Consider the following 22,381-nt stretch of genomic DNA (forward strand, 5'->3'; position numbering starts at 1 on the left):
ATAGAACATTTGTGGGATGAAATCAGCCGCGAAATAAATAAACGAGGAATAAGAAACCGTGAACAACTAAAAAACGCTATTTTAGAAGAGTGGGATAAAATTCCAACATTGACGACCACAAAATTATTAGGATCGATGAAAGCTCGTTTGTTGGAAGTGATTAGGAACATAGGAGGTCCTACAAGTGTTTAAAATTTATAATTCACGTACAATGTGTAACAATGATTTATTTCTGCAAAGTGTTCACAGACTTTTTTTGCATTCGTTTGGGGTGTTGTTTTGTTAAACATTTAATTGTGATATTCCTGCTGAACAAAAATAAAAGATTGAATATAAAATGAAAAACTCTGGTTTCTCTCTATCGAATAGTATATTTCATTTGAAAATAAAAGAAGTTTCTAATAAGATAATAATAATAAAAGTAATAAAATTTAGGTTAGTGTTCACAGACTTTTTTGGCCCAGTGTAGGTTAGAAGTGATTACTTATTCTAAAATTTTGTTTCCATTTATTTTAATGCCAAAGCTTTTGAAGATGTACTTTCACGATCTTCAGGGACTTTTTTTTTTTTTGAAGGGGACACAGACTGCGATAGCGCAGAGCGTCCTAATCCCGTCTGGAAAAGTTGGTTCTATGAGTCGCTGGGTAATCCAAAATTCTGAAGTAATATTGTCTGGCAAATAAGTTTCATAATTTGAAGATGGCCGAAAGCCTGGCCAAAATCTAGAACTAAAGTGGGCGATAACTTCTCTCCCTTCTTGAAAGTTTTTCAATTAAATTGTAATTAATAAAGCCGTGGAAGTTTTCTCATCAACATGTACAAGGTGTATTCAAAAAGTAAACAAAATAAATGATAATTTTTTTATTAACATTTTAAAATAGATGTACGTAAATTACTTATAAAATAAATAGTTCAGGTAATACTTATTATTAATGTTTTTTCAATTGCTAACTTTAAAAATAAATTCTAACAAAAGAAGAAAAATGAAATCACAACGGCAATGCCCACTCTAAAACTTATTTTAATCACTTTTTTTTTTTTTACATTATATTTAAATAGTTAATAAATTTAATAATCTTTATACAAAAATAATAAGAAAAAAAATTATAAACTACATACTTGTAATGTGATTTTTGTTTGTTTAATTTACTAAAACTACTTTAAAAATAATTAGCAGGCCTATGCAAAAAGTATTTACGAAGTTATATGTATATATGTTTTTTTTTTCAATGTTATAGGAACTTAGGTGAGCAATTTGTTCGATTTTTTTTTTATTATAGTGACCTAACATAAACGGCCATGCTTTGTTGCACAAAATGTCAAAATCGATAAAATCAAATAGATGGTTTCGATTAACATCGACCTATTGAGATAATTTATTCTTAAGTATGAAAGTATAATGAGTGAGAGAGAGATAAAGAAAAAAAATTACTACTTGCCCAATGCCAGTTACCAAAAAAAATATCACTTTATTTAAAATAAATAATTGCCTCTAAATTTCATCTGAGAGATAGATCGTGCTATTTCAACGCTTCACAGCCGTATGTCTACTGTAAACAAAAAGAGTTTTCGATAAAAGTTTATCGTTCAGTTTGTGTTTCAGTTCATATATCTTTTCTTTTCTTCGAATAAGTACTCACGTTTAGAACTTCATAGGAATAAAATAAATAAATAAATAAAAAGTACTTATTAAAAAGGTTTTCACAATAAGGGAGATATTTCTGTAGAAGAGCTCCGAGGAAAAGTTGGATACCTCCTCACCGGGGCCAATAGAAGAGAAATCTGTGATTTTAATATTGAAAGAATTATTGGTTCAACAGAATAAAAAGGTCTAGAATATTCTTCCTTGTTCAGGCTGTGCCAAAGATGACTTCAGGAACTCTATTGAATATTTAGACCAGTTGGCTTGCCAACCACAGCTTTAGAGCACTCTGTGGCAATAAAATTTTCTTGTCTGTTGGTTGGGCAAAAAAAGGTACAATATTCAGTGATAGCATTGGAAGAGAGTAATGTATTGGTTCTGATATCCGGCTCTCTGTTCTGTATCTTTTAGTAGAGATGGAATGATTATGAAATTAAGCTCGTTAAAAATAGAACACCAATCTTCTTCCACATTACCAGGTAATCCTCCAAGGAAATTTGAAGAGAAGATGGCCCCACGATCTACTCTCATCATAACATAAGAGCAGTATAGCTAGCTTGCTACTGGAGTAACGCCACTGGGTGCCATTCCTATCAATATTCATTATATAGTTATCTTATTACATTATCACATTTGCTTGTTGCAACAGTTGTTGCAGTTGTGAATTTCAATAAAAGGAAATAAAAATAAAAGAAAATAGCATAAAATATAAAAATCGAACTACAAGTGCAATTTACTTATAACTAAAGAGACTTTTCGTAGGAAAAAGTATTAAGAAATCGTGAATTAAAGTTTTAAAAAAAATCACATATTTTCTACGTTAATATAATAATGCTAGTGAGGTACCTACTTCTTAAATCTAATGATATTGTTTAACTTACATGTTAAGTTAACACAAGAAATGAGCATTCGTCGTTCAAAAAATAAATGTTCCTAAAAAAAATCTTATTTTTCTCACTAAAAGAAAACAACAAAAACGCTATTTAGAAGTGCAAACTTAATTTTATAATATATACAATGATTTCAAAATCGTGATTAATTTTTAAAACATTAAATTATAATTCCATTTCCCTTTTTTTCAAATTTAGTATTAACACTACAGTTTATAAATTATAGAAGAGATTACGTTATAATTAACAAAAAAACGCACAAACAAATAACGTAGTTAACATTTTTTCCATTTATTTTGTACTCAGTCTATCGATCTTTATTTTTGTACACCATTCTCCTGAGAATCATTCATTCAATTAAATCAACAAGTTCTTGTAGAGTAACTTGATGAATTGTCCTAGCCAGTAGATCTGTTCTCGTTAGATATTCTTCCCTTCTCGCCTAATTTTTGTTTACTATCTAGATTTAACTTTTCTATGTAGAAAATAGTAAGCATTGAAACAAAAAAAGCAAAAAAATGCTCCTAGTACACCAGCGTCTGTCCAGTAATCCACTTTTTCCATTCCTATTTCTGAAAGCAATTTCTCAGGATAGCTGTAAAAAAAAAATATATATATATATAAATGAACAAATTTGTTAAAAACCAAATTATTCTTTTTCAAATTACTGAGTTTTCGATAAAAGTAAAATTTTGATTATAATAGTGATCAGTTTATCGAACTGACTCTACTGTTCGAATAAAAAATAATTAATAATTTGGGTTGGGAAATTACCAACAGTCTCAGAATTTTAACAATAAATTAAACTTCCTTTAACCTGTTAAGTGTGTTTGACGGGTATACACGTCAAACCAAATCTCGTATTACGATGCGTTCGACGTGTACACTCGTCAAAATTTTAAAATTGCCATTAACTATAAAAACTCGCAATTTTAATAAAATACAATAAGAATATTATTTGGTGGGGATGTTTCCTTTATCTTACCCAATAGAACTGCCGAATATTCTATACGGAAGGGGATGGTGGGAGTCAGCCAAATGATGAGTGGTTGGTGACCATGTTTGGTCTCCGCATTAGAGATTGGGACACAAATAGAAGCTCTCAATCCTTGTGCAATGCCGTTTTTTTACCTTAGATAGAGATTCAGACCTCAGTACGAGCATGATCTGATTTCGCACAGAATTCAAAAAGCTCTTTTCTTCCTTGTAAAAGCTCTTGTACGTCCCTAGTGAAACGGTGCAAGATTTTGAAATGCACAGAATGCTTTGTAATCTCAAGCAATCTCCTAGAGATTGCAGAAAACGTGCAATTTTAGAAAAAAATCGTTTACGCCATTTTCGAAAAGTGGAAAAATCCATTCAGTAAAGTGGTACTTCAGCCTGAGGGATCAAGACGCAGGTACATTACAGTCAGTTTCCTTGTGGGAAATAATTTAAATATAACTGTTTCAGCTTCCCGATTTTTAGGTTTCAAGATATTGTGTCCACACACACCAAAAAAAAAAAAAAACAACACTTTTTGGGACTCAGGAAATCTCAAAACAGGTTCAGTCCTTAAAAGTTCCAAATATTTACGATTGAATACTTACGCAAAATGACAATAAAGCATATCCTCAGGACAGGGAAGTTTCTCACGTCCATTGCCGTACATGGTGATTGTCAACGCTTCTAGTGAATATCTCATAAAATTAGCGTAAGAGGTATAATACAGAAAGCGTGGCATATGTGTGAATATGGCCAGAAATCCAGCTAACAACGTTTTTATAGCCAACAGAACTGATCCCCAGAATATTCCATTCTAAAAGAAAAAATAAGAACGGCATAACTTAAGGGGTTATGGCATTTTTGGGAGCACAGTTATGTGGAATTAATGGAGCATACATTTACATACCACAGGATTTCCGGCTGTCCCTAAGGCTAATCCCAAGCACTCAGAGATTATCACGCTCAGTTCACATGCTGCTACAAATTTCAGAAATCTTTCTATCTCCAAAACTTGACTTGACAGATAGTACGATATAGACACAAACATAAAACTGAAAATCATCTAAAACAAATTAAATAATTTGATTAGATACATAATATTGCGTACTGTACTAAAGTATCACCAACATGAAGTAGCGTAGCTTCCTAATAGGCTTTCAAGGTTGACTTTATCAAACATTGCTTTTATTAGTGTTTTATAATTTCTGTACATAAATACAACTTTTGCCGTATTAATATTATTTTTTAATTAGAGTTATTTACAAATAAAAGAAGCCTGAAGGTTCACAAAGTACTCCCAAAGCTGCTGATTTTACCAAGCCTTCTGAACTCGTGCAATACTCTACACCTATTGGATTACTGTTTGCGATATTTGAGGCCTCTTTCCATCCACCCCAGAAGCCCTCGGTAAGGATGAGGCGCTCATTGAGGAGCACTTTGAACTGAAAAACTGTAGGAAGTGCTTTGTTATCTCTCCAGTCAGAAATTCGTTCAATTCCGAAAAAGTGAGTCATTGTTTTCTTACCGCAAAAGCGTGACTCAAATTTAAGATGGGAAATGAAAATTAATCTTAACTGATTTGTAGCGATAGGTATTAAGAGTAATTGAAAAAAAAGGTATTTTAATTTAATTGCTTTCTTCTATATTAGTTAATTAAAAAACATAAATCTTACAAATAAAAAAAATTATCCGCTATACTGTTGAACTCCAGGCGAGTCGCACCGGTTATAGCCTGCCAAAATGAAGCTACGCTACTGCCAATGCAAACTAAAATTGTATATTTAGCAGATAAAAATGTAAATCACATACTTGTAAAGGGATGTTAGCCAACAAGAACGCTACATAGTAAGTCCTAAGTTGGTACCAATTGTTGAACTGTTCTTTTTTAAGCACACTGATTTCCATGGGAACTACAAATAACAGAAGACAACATTGTGATTAGCACGATAATTCAAAATATGTATCTGGCTGATTCGCTTGGCACGAGAGGCCAAAAAAAAAAAAACCCTATAGGAACACGCTAATTCTCACCATCACACTTAATTGACGCCACAACACTATGTCACTAATATTCTATAGGTTACAGTATTTTGACTATTTTACAGTCAATCCTCTAAGTTGCGAGTTGAGACCAAGTTAATGGCAGCTACAACAATGTAGTAAGGAAGAAAAAGTACAAAAATAATACTTAAGTCTTACATTTAAGTACGGCAGGCATAACTGAAGTAAAACTCTGGTAGACGAGGGCACAGATGAAAAAACTGACATTAGATATACTCTTATTCCCATAGTGACCAGCATCTTTAAAAAGCAGTCCCATCACGACACCAACCAAGATATGCAGGAATGCTTTTAAATACGACACAGTCTAAAAAGTATTTTTTTAATGGTTTATTCAGGATGATCTTTTATGTAAAAAAAAGAAAATTTCTTATTAACAATATTTTTTCTAACTAAACTCACCCATTCTCTATGAAGTTGTACTACATTTCTGCGAAAAAGTATCCAAAATCTGGTCCATTCGGTTGGCGTAGAAATGAACACGCAGGTTTTACCATAATTTTCGTCTATTTGCTTTAGTTTTAGTTCCTCTGTAACTAAGCATCCATTAAAACACATTAACACTTTTAATTAATAATTTATCCAATTGGATTTTAATTTTAGAGTTCGGATAGTCATAAGTTTTAAAACAATGATGCCTTTCTCTGCGACAAATTAATTTGGAGAGAAGTAGCTACCTTTTCAAATTATCGACATTTTTTAGATTTGGGCCGTACAGCTAACATTTATTTCAAGTCTTAAAGGAGGCTTACATTGTTTGAATTCAATAAACAAATTCGAGCGCCGAGATAATTACTTTTGTGTGACTTAAGGCCAAATTCTATTATTCAGATTTCTCAAGTATCTATTAGTGCATGCATGACGCTGGAACCTGCTTGTTAGATCGCTTACTTTTACTACACAATACCCATTTCAATCAATGTATAGAAATCGATACTTTCGATTATTGGTTTATAAAGAGAAAATATGACTCACAACTTTCTGTTAGTTTCAATCCAGTTTTATCCAAATCAAATGTAGTTCTTTAAATTTTTTGAAATTTGAAACTAACCTTTTGAAACTACCCCCGGCCAAACAATATTTACCTTTTGGAGTCGATGTAAATGTCCGCCATGTTGGATTTTTTGCTGCCACAATTAATTGTTCGTTAAATCTACCAAATTCTCCGCTCACTACATCTAAAACTATAGAAGAAAAGAGATATTAATTTTAGTCATATTTAAGATTTTTATTTTATGTAGAAATACTTTATTTTAATATTTTCAAAAAGGAATTTAGATGTCTAATGTAAACTTCTACAGCTCAAGTTGGATACAGTTGAGTGGACAGTGTAGGAAACCTTTACATTAAGGTTAAGGTTCGCGAAGCTTTTGGTTAGTAATTTGTTAGTAGATGTGTTTTAGAAATTTATCTTCGAGAATTTATCCAAGGATAGCTTTTTAAGTTGTAAACAAAAAGTAATTGTCTTTAATATGATAGATCCTCTTTATATAATAATTATGGTGATAACATTCACATGATAATTCTTATGGTTTTACTTAAACTTCGTTCTTTTTATACTAAACATCAGTTTGCTAAAATTTTTGGCAACATATTCAATCCTGGTGGAAGGATCGTTCATAAAACCCTGAAGTGGCACTTAAGAGAAAAACTAGAACATCCCCTCTTCCGGAAGAGCGCTTAATTGAATTTTCTTGAATCAAATACAAGTTGTAGATCCTCTTAGAATACCTAGTTTAAAGAAAATCGAGCCCACTCAATGATGTGATAAACTCTCTTTGTCAAGTCTTACTTCTAATTCAGAGATTTTGTCTACTAGGATACATTAGGTCTTGTGATAGAATCTAATATACTAATTTAAAGTTTGACTACAATTTTTCATTGAAATTTATTAATTGTTTTTTCTTAATTAGTGTTAATTACTAACCATTATTAAATAAGAGAAAATAACCCTAGCCCTAATAAAAATGGAAAGAAAACATGATCCTCAAAATTTTCAAATTTATGTGGCGTCAGTTTGGCCAATTAGGCCGACATTAAATTACTTGCCGATTCAAGAAGTATTGGTTGACGAAGCGGCCTACAGATAGCTCTGTAGTTCAAAGTTTAAACTTTAAAGAATAGCAAGGTGAGGTTATATTATGGTTCTAATGTAACTGTAACTAAGTACTCACAAAAATCTGCTGGATTATGATATTCTGGACATTGCAATCCGATAGTCTGAAGAAATGGTACAACATTTTTACTAGCTCCTTGGTAGACGCACTGTCCATTGGCCAACATATAAGTATGATCAAATAATTCAAAAATTGAGGCGCTTGGTTGATGTATTGTGCAGACGATGGTTCTGCCACTGTTGGCCAACCTTTTCAATAATGTCACTAATTGTACTGTGGATGAACTGTCCAGGCCGCTATAAAACAACGAATATAATTTTTTTTTTTAAATTTTAAGTTGATTCATCGATCTAGGGCTTGAATTAGGTGATCGCATTTGCGATCAAAAGGTATAATCTGATAGATCAAAGCAATTCATTCACCCAGATCTATTGGTTTTTTTCACGCATCTGACTCATTGCTAAGATACTACTTTCATCAAAACTATATGTTTCATAGTTCCCTGCAATTCGGAAAGAAAATATGTATGGACCCACACGGCTTTTTCCTACTAAAATTGTCAAGGTTCTAACTAATACTGTTTTTTCAAACTAAGCACATTTGTAACATAGCTAATAATATTGTACAGTTTGTGTAACCGTAGATTACACTGAAATGTTAACTCACAGGAAAGCCTACTCCAACCTCTCCCCGAGAACGGCGTTCTTTAAACTCGATTTTAGCAACACATTTATCCCTCGCTAACAGTATACAAGAGATAAGACCATATTATAGCACACAAAAATGGCAATTCAGAGGGAATCTACCCAATCCTTTTCCTAGAAGTGTCCTAATCACATTCTCCGAGACAAATGTTGCGAATACTCGTAAAAGTTACTTATATGCAACTAGTTCAGCAAATTTAAAGAAATTTGTGGAAACTTTTCAATTAAGTGGTACTTGCTACCGATCGATAGACAAAAACCTCATTGTCACATCCTCTGATGACCCTGAAGCGAATATTTTTAACGTTTCATTTTAAAATTTTGCATCAACATCTGAGGTTATTGACGCCCGGAGCTTTTTCTGTGCCATGCCTGTCTCTGGACAGCGTTCTCTTGTTACGTTCAACACTATCTATCACCACGCAGTGAGCAGTAGGAAGCTCCTACAAGAGAAAATCTAAGGGCCAGTAGCTGCATTCGTACCAGTGATCTCCGCGCTAGAATCCAGTATTCGCTAACCTCTTCCCTAGTGTTCATTGTTGATTATATTATTGTTAAGCCTAACAAACTATTGGAAGTAAAGCAGCTAATCGCCACAAGTGTACTTAAGTACAATTTTCCGCCGGAATGCTGCGGAAGTACTAATTATCCTTGGGACACCAACGAGATATTCGAATGACGACGTTGCCGGTGTTAATGACATACCGAAGCGATGGACATTGACGTAGGTAGCACCGCCTAGATATCAGTAAAAGTTTGGCAAAATATTTAACAAGATGGATAACAATAGAGTCGGTTATAATAGAAAACATTCTCCTCCGATAAATAGTTATAGATTATCTCTATTAGGTGCTAGAATTCTCTAGTAATGATATTCGATTGATTAATCTTGGTTTAAAAATAAGTTTTCACTGAAGGATACTACTACATACGTGGTAGGTTCGTCCAGGAACATGACTGGCGGATTGTCGATCAGTTCCAAGGCTATGCACAGTCGCTTCTTCTGTCCTCCAGATAGCCTTCCACATTTCGTATATTTAGTGCTTGACATTCCAAGTGAATCCAGAATGTCTTCCACCTAGAAAGAAGCAGAATTTTCATAATAATGTTTGCTATTTTTATCCTCTCCTCGCCAGCTTTTTTTTTATGAATTGTTCTCTCGTATACAGAGTTTTCAAGGGCCTCAAATTTCCTCATTGCCAAGTGTGGGATGTTCAAGGATGTGCGCTATGCCCTTGTACATAGCAAACATTCTACCACATTTCACCACACTCAAAACAAGATTTACAAACTGACTCTGCGATCTTATCTTGTCTTACTAGCAAGGCTGAGCTCTAGAAAAAGAACGTACTATTCATGAGGCATTTACTTTGAGATGAGATACTTCCCCTGCTGTATTTGATGCCTACTGTACGGAAGACTACAAACGATCTTAGGAAGATGATAGGTAAGCACTTTCACCGAAAACGAACTATAAGACAATACTGAAACCTATATGGATATACGATGAGCATTAAGATGTTCGGCGCAGTTTAATGTCATGCAGCCGTACTCCAGGCGATACATTAAGTTCACGTCAGACGCATCATACTATGGTTCAAACCTACTTCAGGAATATGTAAAGCACTACTACTATCGGCTAAATCTTCGCTTATTACAATTCTTAGGAATTTAACTCATACAATTTTTGAAACTGACATACAGTTAAAACGTCATTAAACAATGTCACTTTAGAGGGAAACCTACCTCACTTCGCCTCTAGTAAAATTTAATCCTATTGGTTAATATAAAAGTTTAGATCTGTGTCACGTAATGATTGTATGAATCATAGAGAAAAAACATCTAAACCACTTCCGTTAGAAATCCTAAGTGAGAAAGCCATTCAGTGATGGGTACTACCTGTCAAGGTCTTAATTTCAGCTTTCGGCAGTGGAAACAAGGTTATTTTGATTAAAAAAAAAAAAAGGGCGAACTTAATTTAATAAAGCAATTCTAAATGAACCTATCCTTCCTTTTTTTGATTGACCTACTTTTAAGAACTGTTGACGTCATAATCAAGAGACTTGCGTTTGACGTAGGCTTAGACACCCAAGAAATTATTTAAAGAATGTGGGAAATAAAGATGAAATACAAATCTGTACCTTGATAAACCACAAGGGAATAACTTCCTTGTTCACAAAATAGACTACACACAGTTCAGCTTTCCTTATTAAGTTAAACCTATAGATTCTTTTGACTCTTTTGAGTTAAACCTTGGATTCATATTCTGCTTGATTTCTATGGATCACACAATGTTTCTGTTGATGGCGTTCATGTGAGGTGTGAGAAGCAGGCAGGTCTTGTGCTCTTCAGCTGACATTCACAAGCCGCAGATGCTAGGTTATGCGAAGGTTATACTGTTTTCATACCCAATTATGAAATTTATTTATAAATAATCAGATTTTTCCACTTTTGATTCTCCCAAACCTTCAACCTAAGTTTTCCCAAGAATACGAGAATTGGAGCTACTTTTATGTAATTTTTGCAAGGTGTGTAATGGAAAAAAATACTGATGTGACAGAGGTTGTTCAGAGATCTGAGCTTTGAATCAAGTGTTATCCACGTAGTAAGTTAGAAGTCCTATCGCTTTACAGTATCTTTTGATGGAGGGGGACTATTTTGCTCAAAAACTCTATTGGACAATTATTAATTATTTCTAATGAAAATACTTTTTTTTATAATGGCTAATATTCTCCCGTAGGTATTTGATGGATTCTCAAAATTAAGCAATGAAATATTTTTATCATACAAAATCTTATTTTCCATGCATTATGATTCGTGTTTTATGGAGTAATAAGTTTGGAAGACAGGTTATTTTAAAGAAAGAATGAGTTTAAGAAAATTACACGTATTGTTTACTTACAAAGTCCGCCATAGTTTCCCTGTAGCGTCATCGTTATGAAGTATGGTTTTACGAACTGTATAATGTGAGTTAGATGTTTGAAAATTTCGAGTTTGAAGATCATTTTTGTGGGAATTACAGCAAAGGAAACTTCACAACATCTATATCTGATGTGAACTTTTCAAAATACAGATTATCGATTTAATAAATCGATTGCAATAATAGTATTTCTAAATTTAAACTGTTGACAAAAATAAAGGGGGGCGCAAAATGAATTGTGAACAAGAAAGTTTGGGCTATTGGAAACACGGCATTTCCATTTACTACAGACATTCCACTGAACATTGAGCAATGTTCAAAAATCTTATTCAAAATATATTCGGCCCATGCATGTGGCAATATTACTACAGTTACACTCTTATTGGTATGGGTCGCTGACAATGGTAAACAAATGTTTTATAACCTTCCCTAACTGCAATCCAATTAGGCATGAATACGGGTATAGTATGGAGGGGTTGACAGTTGATCTTCTGGTGACCTTTGCGGCAGGCTAATGAACTAGCAGTGACGTCTTCACTGTTCGGGAACGAAATTATTTTCCTTTTTTTTAATTCCACACTTTCTCGTGGGCGAAAGTGTTGCACTAGAGCACATTTTTATTTTGAGTGAGTTTGAAGGAAATGTAGGATGTGCTTTCCTCTAACGTGCCGTTTAAGTATAGTTTACGGTCTCATCACTTGTAATTAATAGAAGTTAAATATATAATAATTCTGAATTCACCTTGATTAATTGCGCCATTATAGAGTTAATAATTAACGGTATTTTCGTCGAATGCAGAATAAGATTTTTGAACGATCAAACTGATTGTCAATATTATTGATAAAGTTACTGTTCCATAGAATTGACTTCACTGTCATTACATCAAAAATATTTCTCACTTCATTTCAGTACTCTTGTCGATTTTAAACGATGTTGGCAATAATATTGCCGCGTTGAGTCCGTCGCGTACCTCCCGCGCTCCCTCTGTAGATACGCCTCATGATGATCTGACTTAGTGGTATGAAACTAGACGTTGAAAGAAAATTCCACGATAAATCGAAGTCATTGCCTGAAGGAAAGTCACCAATCCCACGCAGAAATCATTGAAAATTTATTATGTTGTGATGGACACTCCTCAACATAAGGCACTTACCACTAAATTCTTTGCTTTCTTGGGCAACGGCTGTCCCAGTTTGAGATTGGCAGCGATGGTCATAATCTCCAGTACGGTGAACACCGGGTTCAGGTGATCCTCTTGCATAATGTAGCAGGACTGTTTCCTGGATCCTCCCCGGCCGGGCTGAATGATCTGGCCGTCCATTTTCACTTCGCCGCTCATACCCGTGACACTGGAACCAAAGTAAAGCAGAGAATTAGCGGAAGTACATAGTCATGCAATAGACTTTTAACTAGCTAAGAGAATTCAATGCGAACTGCCCAGTTACTCGTTCTAGCAGGTCTTGTGGACAAGAAATTCTGGAGAGGAAACCAGCTGGTGCTTTCTTGAACATGTGATTGCGATATGGTCAATACTGCAGCTCTTAAAGGAAGACCAGACTTATATTTGGTCTGAGCTCCCTCTGCTTAGCAATCAATATCACCCAGAAATATATCTTTTCTAAAAATGAAAGATTATTTTTTTTTTTTTGCGAACCCATTGCACTCATGATGAAACTTCCGGCCAGGAAAATTCGTTTAGGGACACTTTGAGGGAGACTTCCCTCAACCGGTTTTTATTTTTTCGGGAGGAGTGTCCATTTTGCTGAGTTTTCCTCACTGATGGCTGCGATTTTCCCGTACTCCATAAGTGGAGTTAGAACCTCCTCTGTGCTTTCGTTAAAGGAAATCACAGTTTTTTTTTTTAAGTTAGAATTTTTCAATATCAACTAATGGAAGTGGTTGAACTCATTTGCAAGTATTATCTACTTACTTACAGATTATTGTAGTACTTTATAGCATTTAGCCAAGTATTATTGCTTCATCTAAAGTAGAATCTTGAAAGTTTATGACGACATCCGAGCGGGTCACAGACTCCTTTCTATCAATGCTCCCAAGTTGCCGGCATTACAAAGCAAGGTTACTTCAATTATTTGTAGAAATGTAAGTCAAGGTCGTAGCGTGTTTATTTAACTATAATTAAAGTAAATAGTGTGTGTGTGTGTGTTCAAATTGTAAAGTTTTCTTTTAAGTTTTGTCCAAATGTTTGTACAAGGTTAAACAACTAAATTTTGTCATATCGTTCACCACATCCTGCCCTTATTTATTTTATTTCCGTTTCCACACTCGTGTTTCATAAGAATTACGAAAAGAAAACCCTTGTTGTGAACAAGCACAAGATGCTGCCAAAGATGAGATCAAATTTAAGAATTGTGTGGGGGTAATTAAATACAATATAATGGTATATTTAGGTTACGGATTTTCAACCATCGTCAGAGGTAGACTAGTGTGACGTCAACTTATGACGTCATTAATGTTTCCGTCACGCATTACACTTGCTGACTAAAGACATTATCCAACACGCCGGATCTAACCCCATTTTTCAACCCTTGCACACCTTTCTGTCTTTGTCAGTTTTATACAGTTACCTCTCTACAGACCATTTTCTGGTCACTTCCCATCGTACAAGCGTATCCTAAACCTGGACGTGATTTTACAAATGATCCTTGTTAGAGGGATTCCTCCGTAGGGATTTGCCCTAAAACGAGTTTCCGGTGACAAATACAATATCTGTGGAACGGCACCACCTCTCTCCCCTAGGAAACCACTTCATCGTATTTTTCAAATAAATGTTTACAGATCTCTACGCATGCGCAATCAGTTTTCCAACTTTACAGAAAATCATTGGCGCTGAAGATCAAAAACCCTGGCGTGTTGTCACAGGGTGGGTGGCAACTGCACGAAATATCCAATTTGAATTTTCGGCCATTCCGTGACCAATTTGTAATTATTGGCTATCCAAGTTCTGGTGACTTTGAAACAATCATTTCCAATGAATATTTTCCAAAATTATCACACCTCCAGCCAGGCGGCGCAGAAGAAAAGGACATAAAGTGATTTGAACCCTCCAACAACTTTCCGCTTTGTTGTGGCCCTTAACGCCTGAGTTTCCTGGGATAATGTTCTAAATCGAAGTTGTAGACCTCCTGGAGTACAGTGAGTCCCACACAGCTTAAAGAAAATCACAAAACAGCGAAGAATTCATTCAGCAAAATGGTACTTCCGGCTCTGAGATTTAGATCGATCGAAGGGGGACTTCCGATTGGCTGATGGCCTTGCCCTAAAGATTGCTATCAGTTTAGTGCCCCGACACCAAATATCGGCCATATTTGAACGCTTGACAATTTTTCATTTCGAGATCAAATTTTAAAAATCACTTTTACGTACTCAGAAGGTATGAAAAGTTATTTCCGGTGCAAACTGGAAATGAAAAGCCGTTCGATTGCAGTATTTCCGCAAAAGAAAAGGGAAAGTAAACAAAAGGAATGTCAATATAATAGAGCCATAAATAGCTCTCATAATAACCGGGTGCAATAAAGAAGTAATGGATAACTGCGTTGACCTTGACAATAGAGAGTATGACGACAATAACAGCTGTCTGTCTGCTGGATCACACTAATTACCCTCGTTCGCACACTATAACCTCCTACATGTTTATCTACCTGGCCTGTTTACCAACACAACCATCTACTTACTATTTACAGCCCATGTAGTACGTGTCTCATATCACATTCTGTTTGGTCGAAGTTCTGTTATTAGACCACTTTTCTATTGTCTGTCCATCTTTCTCCAACAGTAATAGCTTTACAATAAAAATTTTCTTTTTAAAAACATTAATTTTCCTTAATTAGAGGTTTTTACTTTCTTTATTTTAGTGTACGTGTTGTTTACAAAACGCTAAATGTCAACCATTCTATAAATGTTCGTAAAATCTGATGAGTACTGCATAGGTAATGAATTAAATTAAAAGATATTAATCACATTACAAGTTTTTACAAATCAAGAAACAAAATTACGCAATATTATCAGATTTTCAACTAAAAAGATAGTTTTTGACGATAACAAGCTAGAATTATAAGATGGTTAACCTGCTTCAATGCAATAAAATAGTGATACAGGAAACATGACGTAACAGCTCCTACAGACTCCCCCACTACAATCAGTAATCCTGTAAGAACCAAACATTGGCCCAAAATGCGTTAAGTTCAAATGAAAAACGTTTGGCGCCAGTATAGGAAGTTCAACAAGTCATTCTGTACAGGTCAAACTTCCGGCAAATTGAAAAACACGAAAAAAACCCTCAATGCGAGGAATTTTGTCCACACTGACACTCATGCATGTTGGAACTGGACTTGCAACCATGAAAGCGTAAAGGGCATTTTACAGCAGAGAGCTTAACTCACCCTCCGTCCACATCAACATCATCGCCGCCAAAATAGGGGTGCCCTTGATGGAATGTTGCTGGACGCATAGAGTGGGGGGGGGGACTAGTGGGCATTACTTTAAGATACACTACTGTGCCGCGAAGGTATTGAAGTGTGCCGCCAAATTTTAGAAATGCGTACAATAAAAATTATATATTAATTGTAGAAGACGATATGAGAGTAGCATTATCATACGACCAAATATAAACTGTATTTATCAAAAAACATCAAGCTCAAATTTCTCATTAAAAGTATTCTTATTATTAACTTGAAATTAATCCCTTAATAAACATATACTGTTGTTTTTTGTATTACAATATTATTTTATTTTATACTGAAAATATACATAAACTATTTTACACAGTGTATTATGGGGATAAGTGAAATACTTTTAAACTTATTGTTAGTTATTCATCTTGATACGCCGTTTCGTAACAGGAGGGGTCTTGTGGTACGTGTTAGATATTAGTCGGAACAACTCTGACGGAAGTGCCTTTTTTTAAGACGTCGACTTTGGTTTTATCCATTTTCCCGATAACGGCTGAAACGATCTATGTTTTAAACATATTTTCTGGGAACATCATTTCCGGGCACTTCTAGGGGATGGTGATCAGGGCTCCCAATAAAATGGTTTTTAAGTGTATTTCAGAGCTTCACCACTTAATGAGGACTTACAGAATTGAAATCACCTGTTATTTCAGTACAAATTCCAAGTTTCAGGAACAATTACGCGCTCTGCGGTTAGAGAGAGAGAGAGAGAGAGAGGTGTGTAGCCTAGTATTTCCATTTAATAATATCTATGGCCGAAAGGAGTCATTGGAAGTGCACATTGTGGAGCGGCAATTATATGGCAATTAGAGCTGTCCGTGATCTCGACCAGGCAATACTATGTCAAGGCTGCTGCCGCTACAACTACGGCCTAATCGTCTTCGAGTCGATTGTGACCTCCTGCAGACTCAGGAATGTTTTCATCCTTACTCAGTAATAGTATTTGCTGCTCTAAGTCAAGGCGTATATTGAGAGAATTATGTCAGCGAGTGACCTAAATCAACTTACCAGATCGATATGTCTCAAACGATAGGGTAGTTACCCGCACGTCGCTTACGCATTTTTAGGCAGTTCTTACTGGTGAACGCACGCAGGCTAAATTTTTAAATAAAATAATGTTTATTAAGTAAAGTTATTCCAATAGCATTGCCAATTTATTTACTTTAAATTTGTATTTATTAAACTGAATTTAACAATAAATGTATAATATTTCATTATTTTGTACAGTACAGTTAATTTAAAAAAACAAATTTGACTAATTAAGCATTCATGTAGCGTACAAACAGGGATTGCAAAATTTTTAATTACTAGTGACGGAAATTTGGAGTTCTTTCACTAAATTTAGTATTTGCTCCAAACTAGAATCCCGGTACGCCATAACCCTTCAGCTTCTTCATGATTGGTTGAACTGTTTTTGTGTGAGGGGCGGTTAGCATGGTAAAATATCTGCATGTGTTCCTTCCCTTTAAAGACGCCGTCCGTTTTTTATGCAATCATGCAAATTTAGTTACAACCAAGGGCCCATTATTTAGCGATTGCATAAAAAATAAAGTAGATTTTTTTTTCTCCCAGTACTATCACAAGAAAATTAATGTTTATTAAGAAATTTTAGAACTGAGGGAATGGTCATTGATTGGTCTTCTTGGATCTTAAAGCGGCGTTCGACAAGTTGTCTTAGGGGAGCACTATCTATGGAGCAGTGAGTTGGACCACCTTAAAGATGAGAGGAGACTTGGAAGAATGGTCTGACCTCGAAGCCATTGCATCTAAAACATGGTTTGAATAAGTTTGCAGAATGGAAAAGGTACGAAGGCTCCTCTTCGAGGATTGCGGAAGAAGAAGAAGAAGAAGAATTTAAGTTGGAGCCACGTTTAAGTAAGAAGTTCAAGTTTAAAAGAAACAGCATTAAGAAGGCTCACAGAAGGTCGTGTGTTCACCCCAAACTAGGCACTAGTTAGCCATTGCAGTCAATGTCAGCTGGACAGCACTCTTATGGCTTAGATTGTTTGCTGCTGGTATTTGGGTCAAGCAGAGTTGAAGTATGTATCTTGGTACAGGTTTGCCACCGTAACACTGAAATTCCCAACTAAGTAGTAGTTAACTAGTTTAACTTCCCTCTCCTTTAGTAATTCAAGTACTAAAACTAAAAGCACGTTACGTAAGTGAGTATTTCCGCTGCAGGTGTACTGAAGGCTGGTTGAACATAGCTACTATACTCGTATTGTACTTCTTCACTTCCTGTAACTAAAGAAGGGAAGTGTTACGATAGCGTCAAATTTTCTATTCCTCGTTTTCACCGGAAAGAGGTGAATTTCCTTGAGTCACAAAGAGTGGTTTTTAAAGAATGGAAAATCCCTTGGCCGGAAAATGGTCTTTATTCATTTTAATTAATTTTTTCGTGTTCTACCGGAAGTACCACTTTCATGAATGGTTTTTCTTCATTTTCGCAAAATGGCTCTTACGATTTTTCTTAAAATTTTGGAAATACTACGTAGATCAATTCTGATAACTGTTGGAGAGGGGAACATTTCAATGTTTAGGAAGAATTGAACATATTTCAAATTTCGGAATTTAAAAAAAAAATTAGGTTATAAGTTGGAGAAAGTGACGTAAGAAAAAGTCCACATCAGCTGTTTTTTTTTCGGCGCATCGAATCTCGCGCATCAGCTGTTCTTTTCAGCTTCTGTTTGATTATTTAATTATTATAAATTCTGTTGGAGAAGGTAAATGAAATTCCCAATATTTCAGGCTATTTTTTTTAGCCAACATATCCACATACGGTCCAGGCCATCTTTGTACAAGGTAAACTACCTGGTTAGAATGTTAGTTAACTTCAAAATTTAACTGTTGATTGTCATTGCACTGTTTCGCAATCAAACTGACATTATGTTGTACATACCTTTTAACTTCTAAATAATTGTAGGCAATAAAAAAATTTAATATTTAATCATTTGAGAGTAATTAATTTTTCCAACTTGCAAAATAAAAATTAACTTTAACTTTTAGCCATTCGACTTGCAGGTCGAACAAGTAATCGTTTCTAACAATAATTTGCGCAATGAATCAGCTGATTTAAATATTACAATGTATACGTTGCGAACTGTGACGAAATAGTGCTTCTTTTTTCTTTCTTTTTTAACCAGTATCATTTGTAATAGGGACACACAGCTGTGTAAATCACCTGTTGCGGTCTGGGGCCGTAGTCACGCATTCTAGTGGCGCTATTAGTTTATCTCTGGATATTGTACATTTAGTGGGCACTTGCCCAAACCTGTGCTTACACTGAATATGGCTTTTTTTCCGTTGGAAGAGAGCTCACTCCTTTAAAGCTGTGTCCTAGCAAAATCAGCAAAAGCAAGTACTGTTTTTAGAATGTTCTGATAGAACGCTCTTGCAAACTAGTAGGCCGGGTAATGGCGGAAGAATGTTCGAAGAACACATTTTAATCGCATCTGTTTTGGCCAGAGTTGGGCACTGATTAAAAAAAAAATAAAAATCTAAATTTAATTGATTAAATTTTTTAATTGATTAAATTTATTTTTAATTTTAATCAGAATTTAATCAGCGAATTTAATCGTAATTTTAATCATATGATAATTATTTAATCAATTAAATTTCAGATTTAATCGTTAATCAAACTAATTTAATCATCCACTTTTATAATTGAGAAAAACAAAGTGTACAAGAGAACAAAATTTCATACAAATACGTGGTTCACAGTGGGAGATATAGAACGGCCACAGTTTTACAGAATTTCATGACCCAAAAAATTCTCAACCCTTTATATCTTCTACATTTATAAATCTGTGCACAAAATAACTATAGTTTATAATTGAGAAAAACAAAGTGTATAAGAGAACAAAATTCCATATCAATACGTGGTTCACAGTGGGAAATTTAGAACGGCCACAATTTTACAGAATTTCATGACCCAAAAAATTTTCAACCCTTTATATCTTCTATCTTTTTAGATCTGTGCACAAAATAACTATAGTTTATAATTGAGAAAAACAAAGTGTATAAGAGAACAAAATTCCATATCAATACGTGGTTCACAGTGGGAAATATAGAACGGCCACAATTTTACAGAATTTCATGACCCAAAAAATTTTCAACCCTTTATATCTTCTGTCTTTTTAGATCTGTGCACAAAATAACTATAGTTTATAATTGAGAAAAACAAAGTGTATAAGAGAACAAAATTCCATATCAATACGTGGTTCACAGTGTGAGATATAGAAGGGCCATAATTTTACAGAATTTCATGACCCAAAACATTTTTAACCCTTTATATCTTCTACCTTTTTAGATCTGTGCACAAAATAACTATAGTTTATAATTGAGAAAAACAAAGTGTATAAGAGAACAAAATTCCATATCAATACGTGGTTCACAGTGGGAAATTTAGAACGGCCACAATTTTACAGAATTTCATGACCCAAAAAATTTGCAACCCTTTATATCTTCTACATTTATAGATCTGTGCACAAAATAACTATAGTTTATAATTGAGAAAAACAAAGTGTATAAGAGAACAAAATTCCATATCAATACATGGTTCACAGTGGGAAATATAGAACGGCCACAATTTTACAGAATTTCATGACCCAAAAAATTTTCAACCCTTTATATCTTCTACGTTTTTAGATCTGTGCACCAAATAACTATAGTTTATAATTGAGAAAAACAAAGTGTAAAAGAGAACAAAATTCCATATCAATACATGGTTCACAGTAGGAAATATAGAACGGCCACAATTTTACAGAATTTCATGACCCAAAAATTTTTCAACCCTTTATATCTTCTACGTTTTTAGATCTGTGCACAAAATAACTATAGTTTATAATTGAGAAAAACAAAGTGTATAAGAGAACAAAATTACATATCAATACGTGGTTCACAGTGTGAGATTCAGAACAGCCACAATTTTACAGAATTTCATGACCCAAAAAATTTTCAACCCTTTATATCTTCTACCTTTTTAGATCTGTGCACAAAATAACTATAGTTTATAATTGAGAAAAACAAAGTGTATAAGAGAACAAAATTCCATATCAATACGTGGTTCACAGTGGGAAATTTAGAACGGCCACAATTTTACAGAATTTCATGACCCAAAAAATTTTCAACCCTTTATATCTTCTATCTTTTTAGATCTGTGCACAAAATAACTATAGTTTATAATTGAGAAAAACAAAGTGTATAAGAGAACAAAATTCCATATCAATACGTGGTTCACAGTGGGAAATATAGAACGGCCACAATTTTACAGAATTTCATGACCCAAAAAATTTTCAACCCTTTATATCTTCTGTCTTTTTAGATCTCTGCACAAAATAACTATAGTTTATAATTGAGAAAAACAAAGTGTATAAGAGAACAAAATTCCATATCAATACATGGTTCACAGTGGGAAATATAGAACGGCCACAATTTTACAGAATTTCATGACCCAAAAAATTTTCAACCCTTTATATCTTCTACGTTTTTAGATCTGTGCACCAAATAACTATAGTTTATAATTGAGAAAAACAAAGTGTATAAGAGAAAAAAATTCCATATCAATACGTGGTTCACAGTGTGAGATTCAGAACAGCCACAATTTTACAGAATTTCATGACCCAAAAAATTTTCAACCCTTTATATCTTCTACCTTTTTAGATCTGTGCACAAAATAACTATAGTTTATAATTGAGAAAAACAAAGTGTATAAGATAACAAAATTCCATATCATTACGTGGTTCACAGTGGGAGATATAGACCGGCCACAATTTTACAGAATTTCATGACCCAAAAAATTTTCAATCCTTTATATCTTCTACTTTTATAGATCTGTGCACAAAATAACTATAGTTTATAAAAACAAAGTGTATAAGAGAACAAAATTCCATATCAATACGTGGTTCACAGTGTGAGATATAGAAGGGCCATAATTTTACAGAATTTCATGACCCAAAACATTTTTAACCCTTTATATCTTCTACCTTTTTAGATCTGTGCACAAAATAACTATAGTTTATAATTGAGAAAAACAAAGTGTATAAGAGAACAAAATTCCATATCAATACGTGGTTCACAGTGGGAAATATAGAACGGCCACAATTTTACAGAATTTCATGACCCAAAAAATTTTCAACCCTTTATATCTTCTACGTTTTTAGATCTGTGCACAAAATAACTATAGTTTCTAATTGAGACAAACAAAGTGTATAAGAGAACAAAATTCCATATCAATACGTGGTTCACAGTGGGAAATTTAGAACGGCCACAATTTTACAGAATTTCATGACCCAAAAAATTTTCAACCCTTTATATCTTCTATCTTTTTAGATCTGTGCAGAAAATAACTATAGTTTATAATTGAGAAAAACAAAGTGTATAAGAGAACAAAATTCCATATCAATACGTGGTTCACAGTGGGAAATTTAGAACGGCCACAATTTTACTGAATTTCATGACCCAAAAAATTTTCAACCCTTTATATCTTCTATCATTTTAGATCTGTGCACAAAATAACTATAGTTTATAATTGAGAAAAACAAAGTGTATAAGAGAACAAAATTCCATATCAATATGTGGTTCACAGTGGGAAAT

At 34.1% G+C, this 22,381-nt stretch overlaps 1 protein-coding gene across 2 annotated transcripts in view; it reads right to left on the bottom strand.

Moving 5' to 3' along the window:
* Window positions 1-846: 846 nt before the first annotated feature.
* LOC141457560 (ATP-binding cassette subfamily G member 4) overlaps window positions 847-22,381 on the bottom strand; it is an 86,114-nt gene continuing 64,579 nt past the window's right edge. For both annotated transcript variants that reach the window (XM_074134719.1, XM_074134718.1), the window contains exons 3-12: window positions 12,472-12,667; window positions 9,331-9,476; window positions 7,752-7,990; window positions 6,663-6,761; window positions 5,980-6,113; window positions 5,716-5,884; window positions 5,326-5,426; window positions 4,424-4,579; window positions 4,122-4,330; window positions 847-3,127 (exon numbers count right to left, since the gene is read on the bottom strand). In XM_074134719.1, coding sequence (XP_073990820.1) covers window positions 2,989-3,127; window positions 4,122-4,330; window positions 4,424-4,579; window positions 5,326-5,426; window positions 5,716-5,884; window positions 5,980-6,113; window positions 6,663-6,761; window positions 7,752-7,990; window positions 9,331-9,476; window positions 12,472-12,667 — 1,588 coding nt within the window. In that variant the 3' untranslated portion in view covers window positions 847-2,988. The remainder of the gene's footprint in view (window positions 3,128-4,121; window positions 4,331-4,423; window positions 4,580-5,325; window positions 5,427-5,715; window positions 5,885-5,979; window positions 6,114-6,662; window positions 6,762-7,751; window positions 7,991-9,330; window positions 9,477-12,471; window positions 12,668-22,381) is intronic.

This window comes from Rhodnius prolixus, unplaced genomic scaffold (assembly GCF_049639745.1).
Source record: "Rhodnius prolixus isolate KJV_2025 unplaced genomic scaffold, Rpr scaffold_22, whole genome shotgun sequence".
NCBI lineage: Eukaryota > Metazoa > Arthropoda > Insecta > Hemiptera > Reduviidae > Rhodnius > Rhodnius prolixus.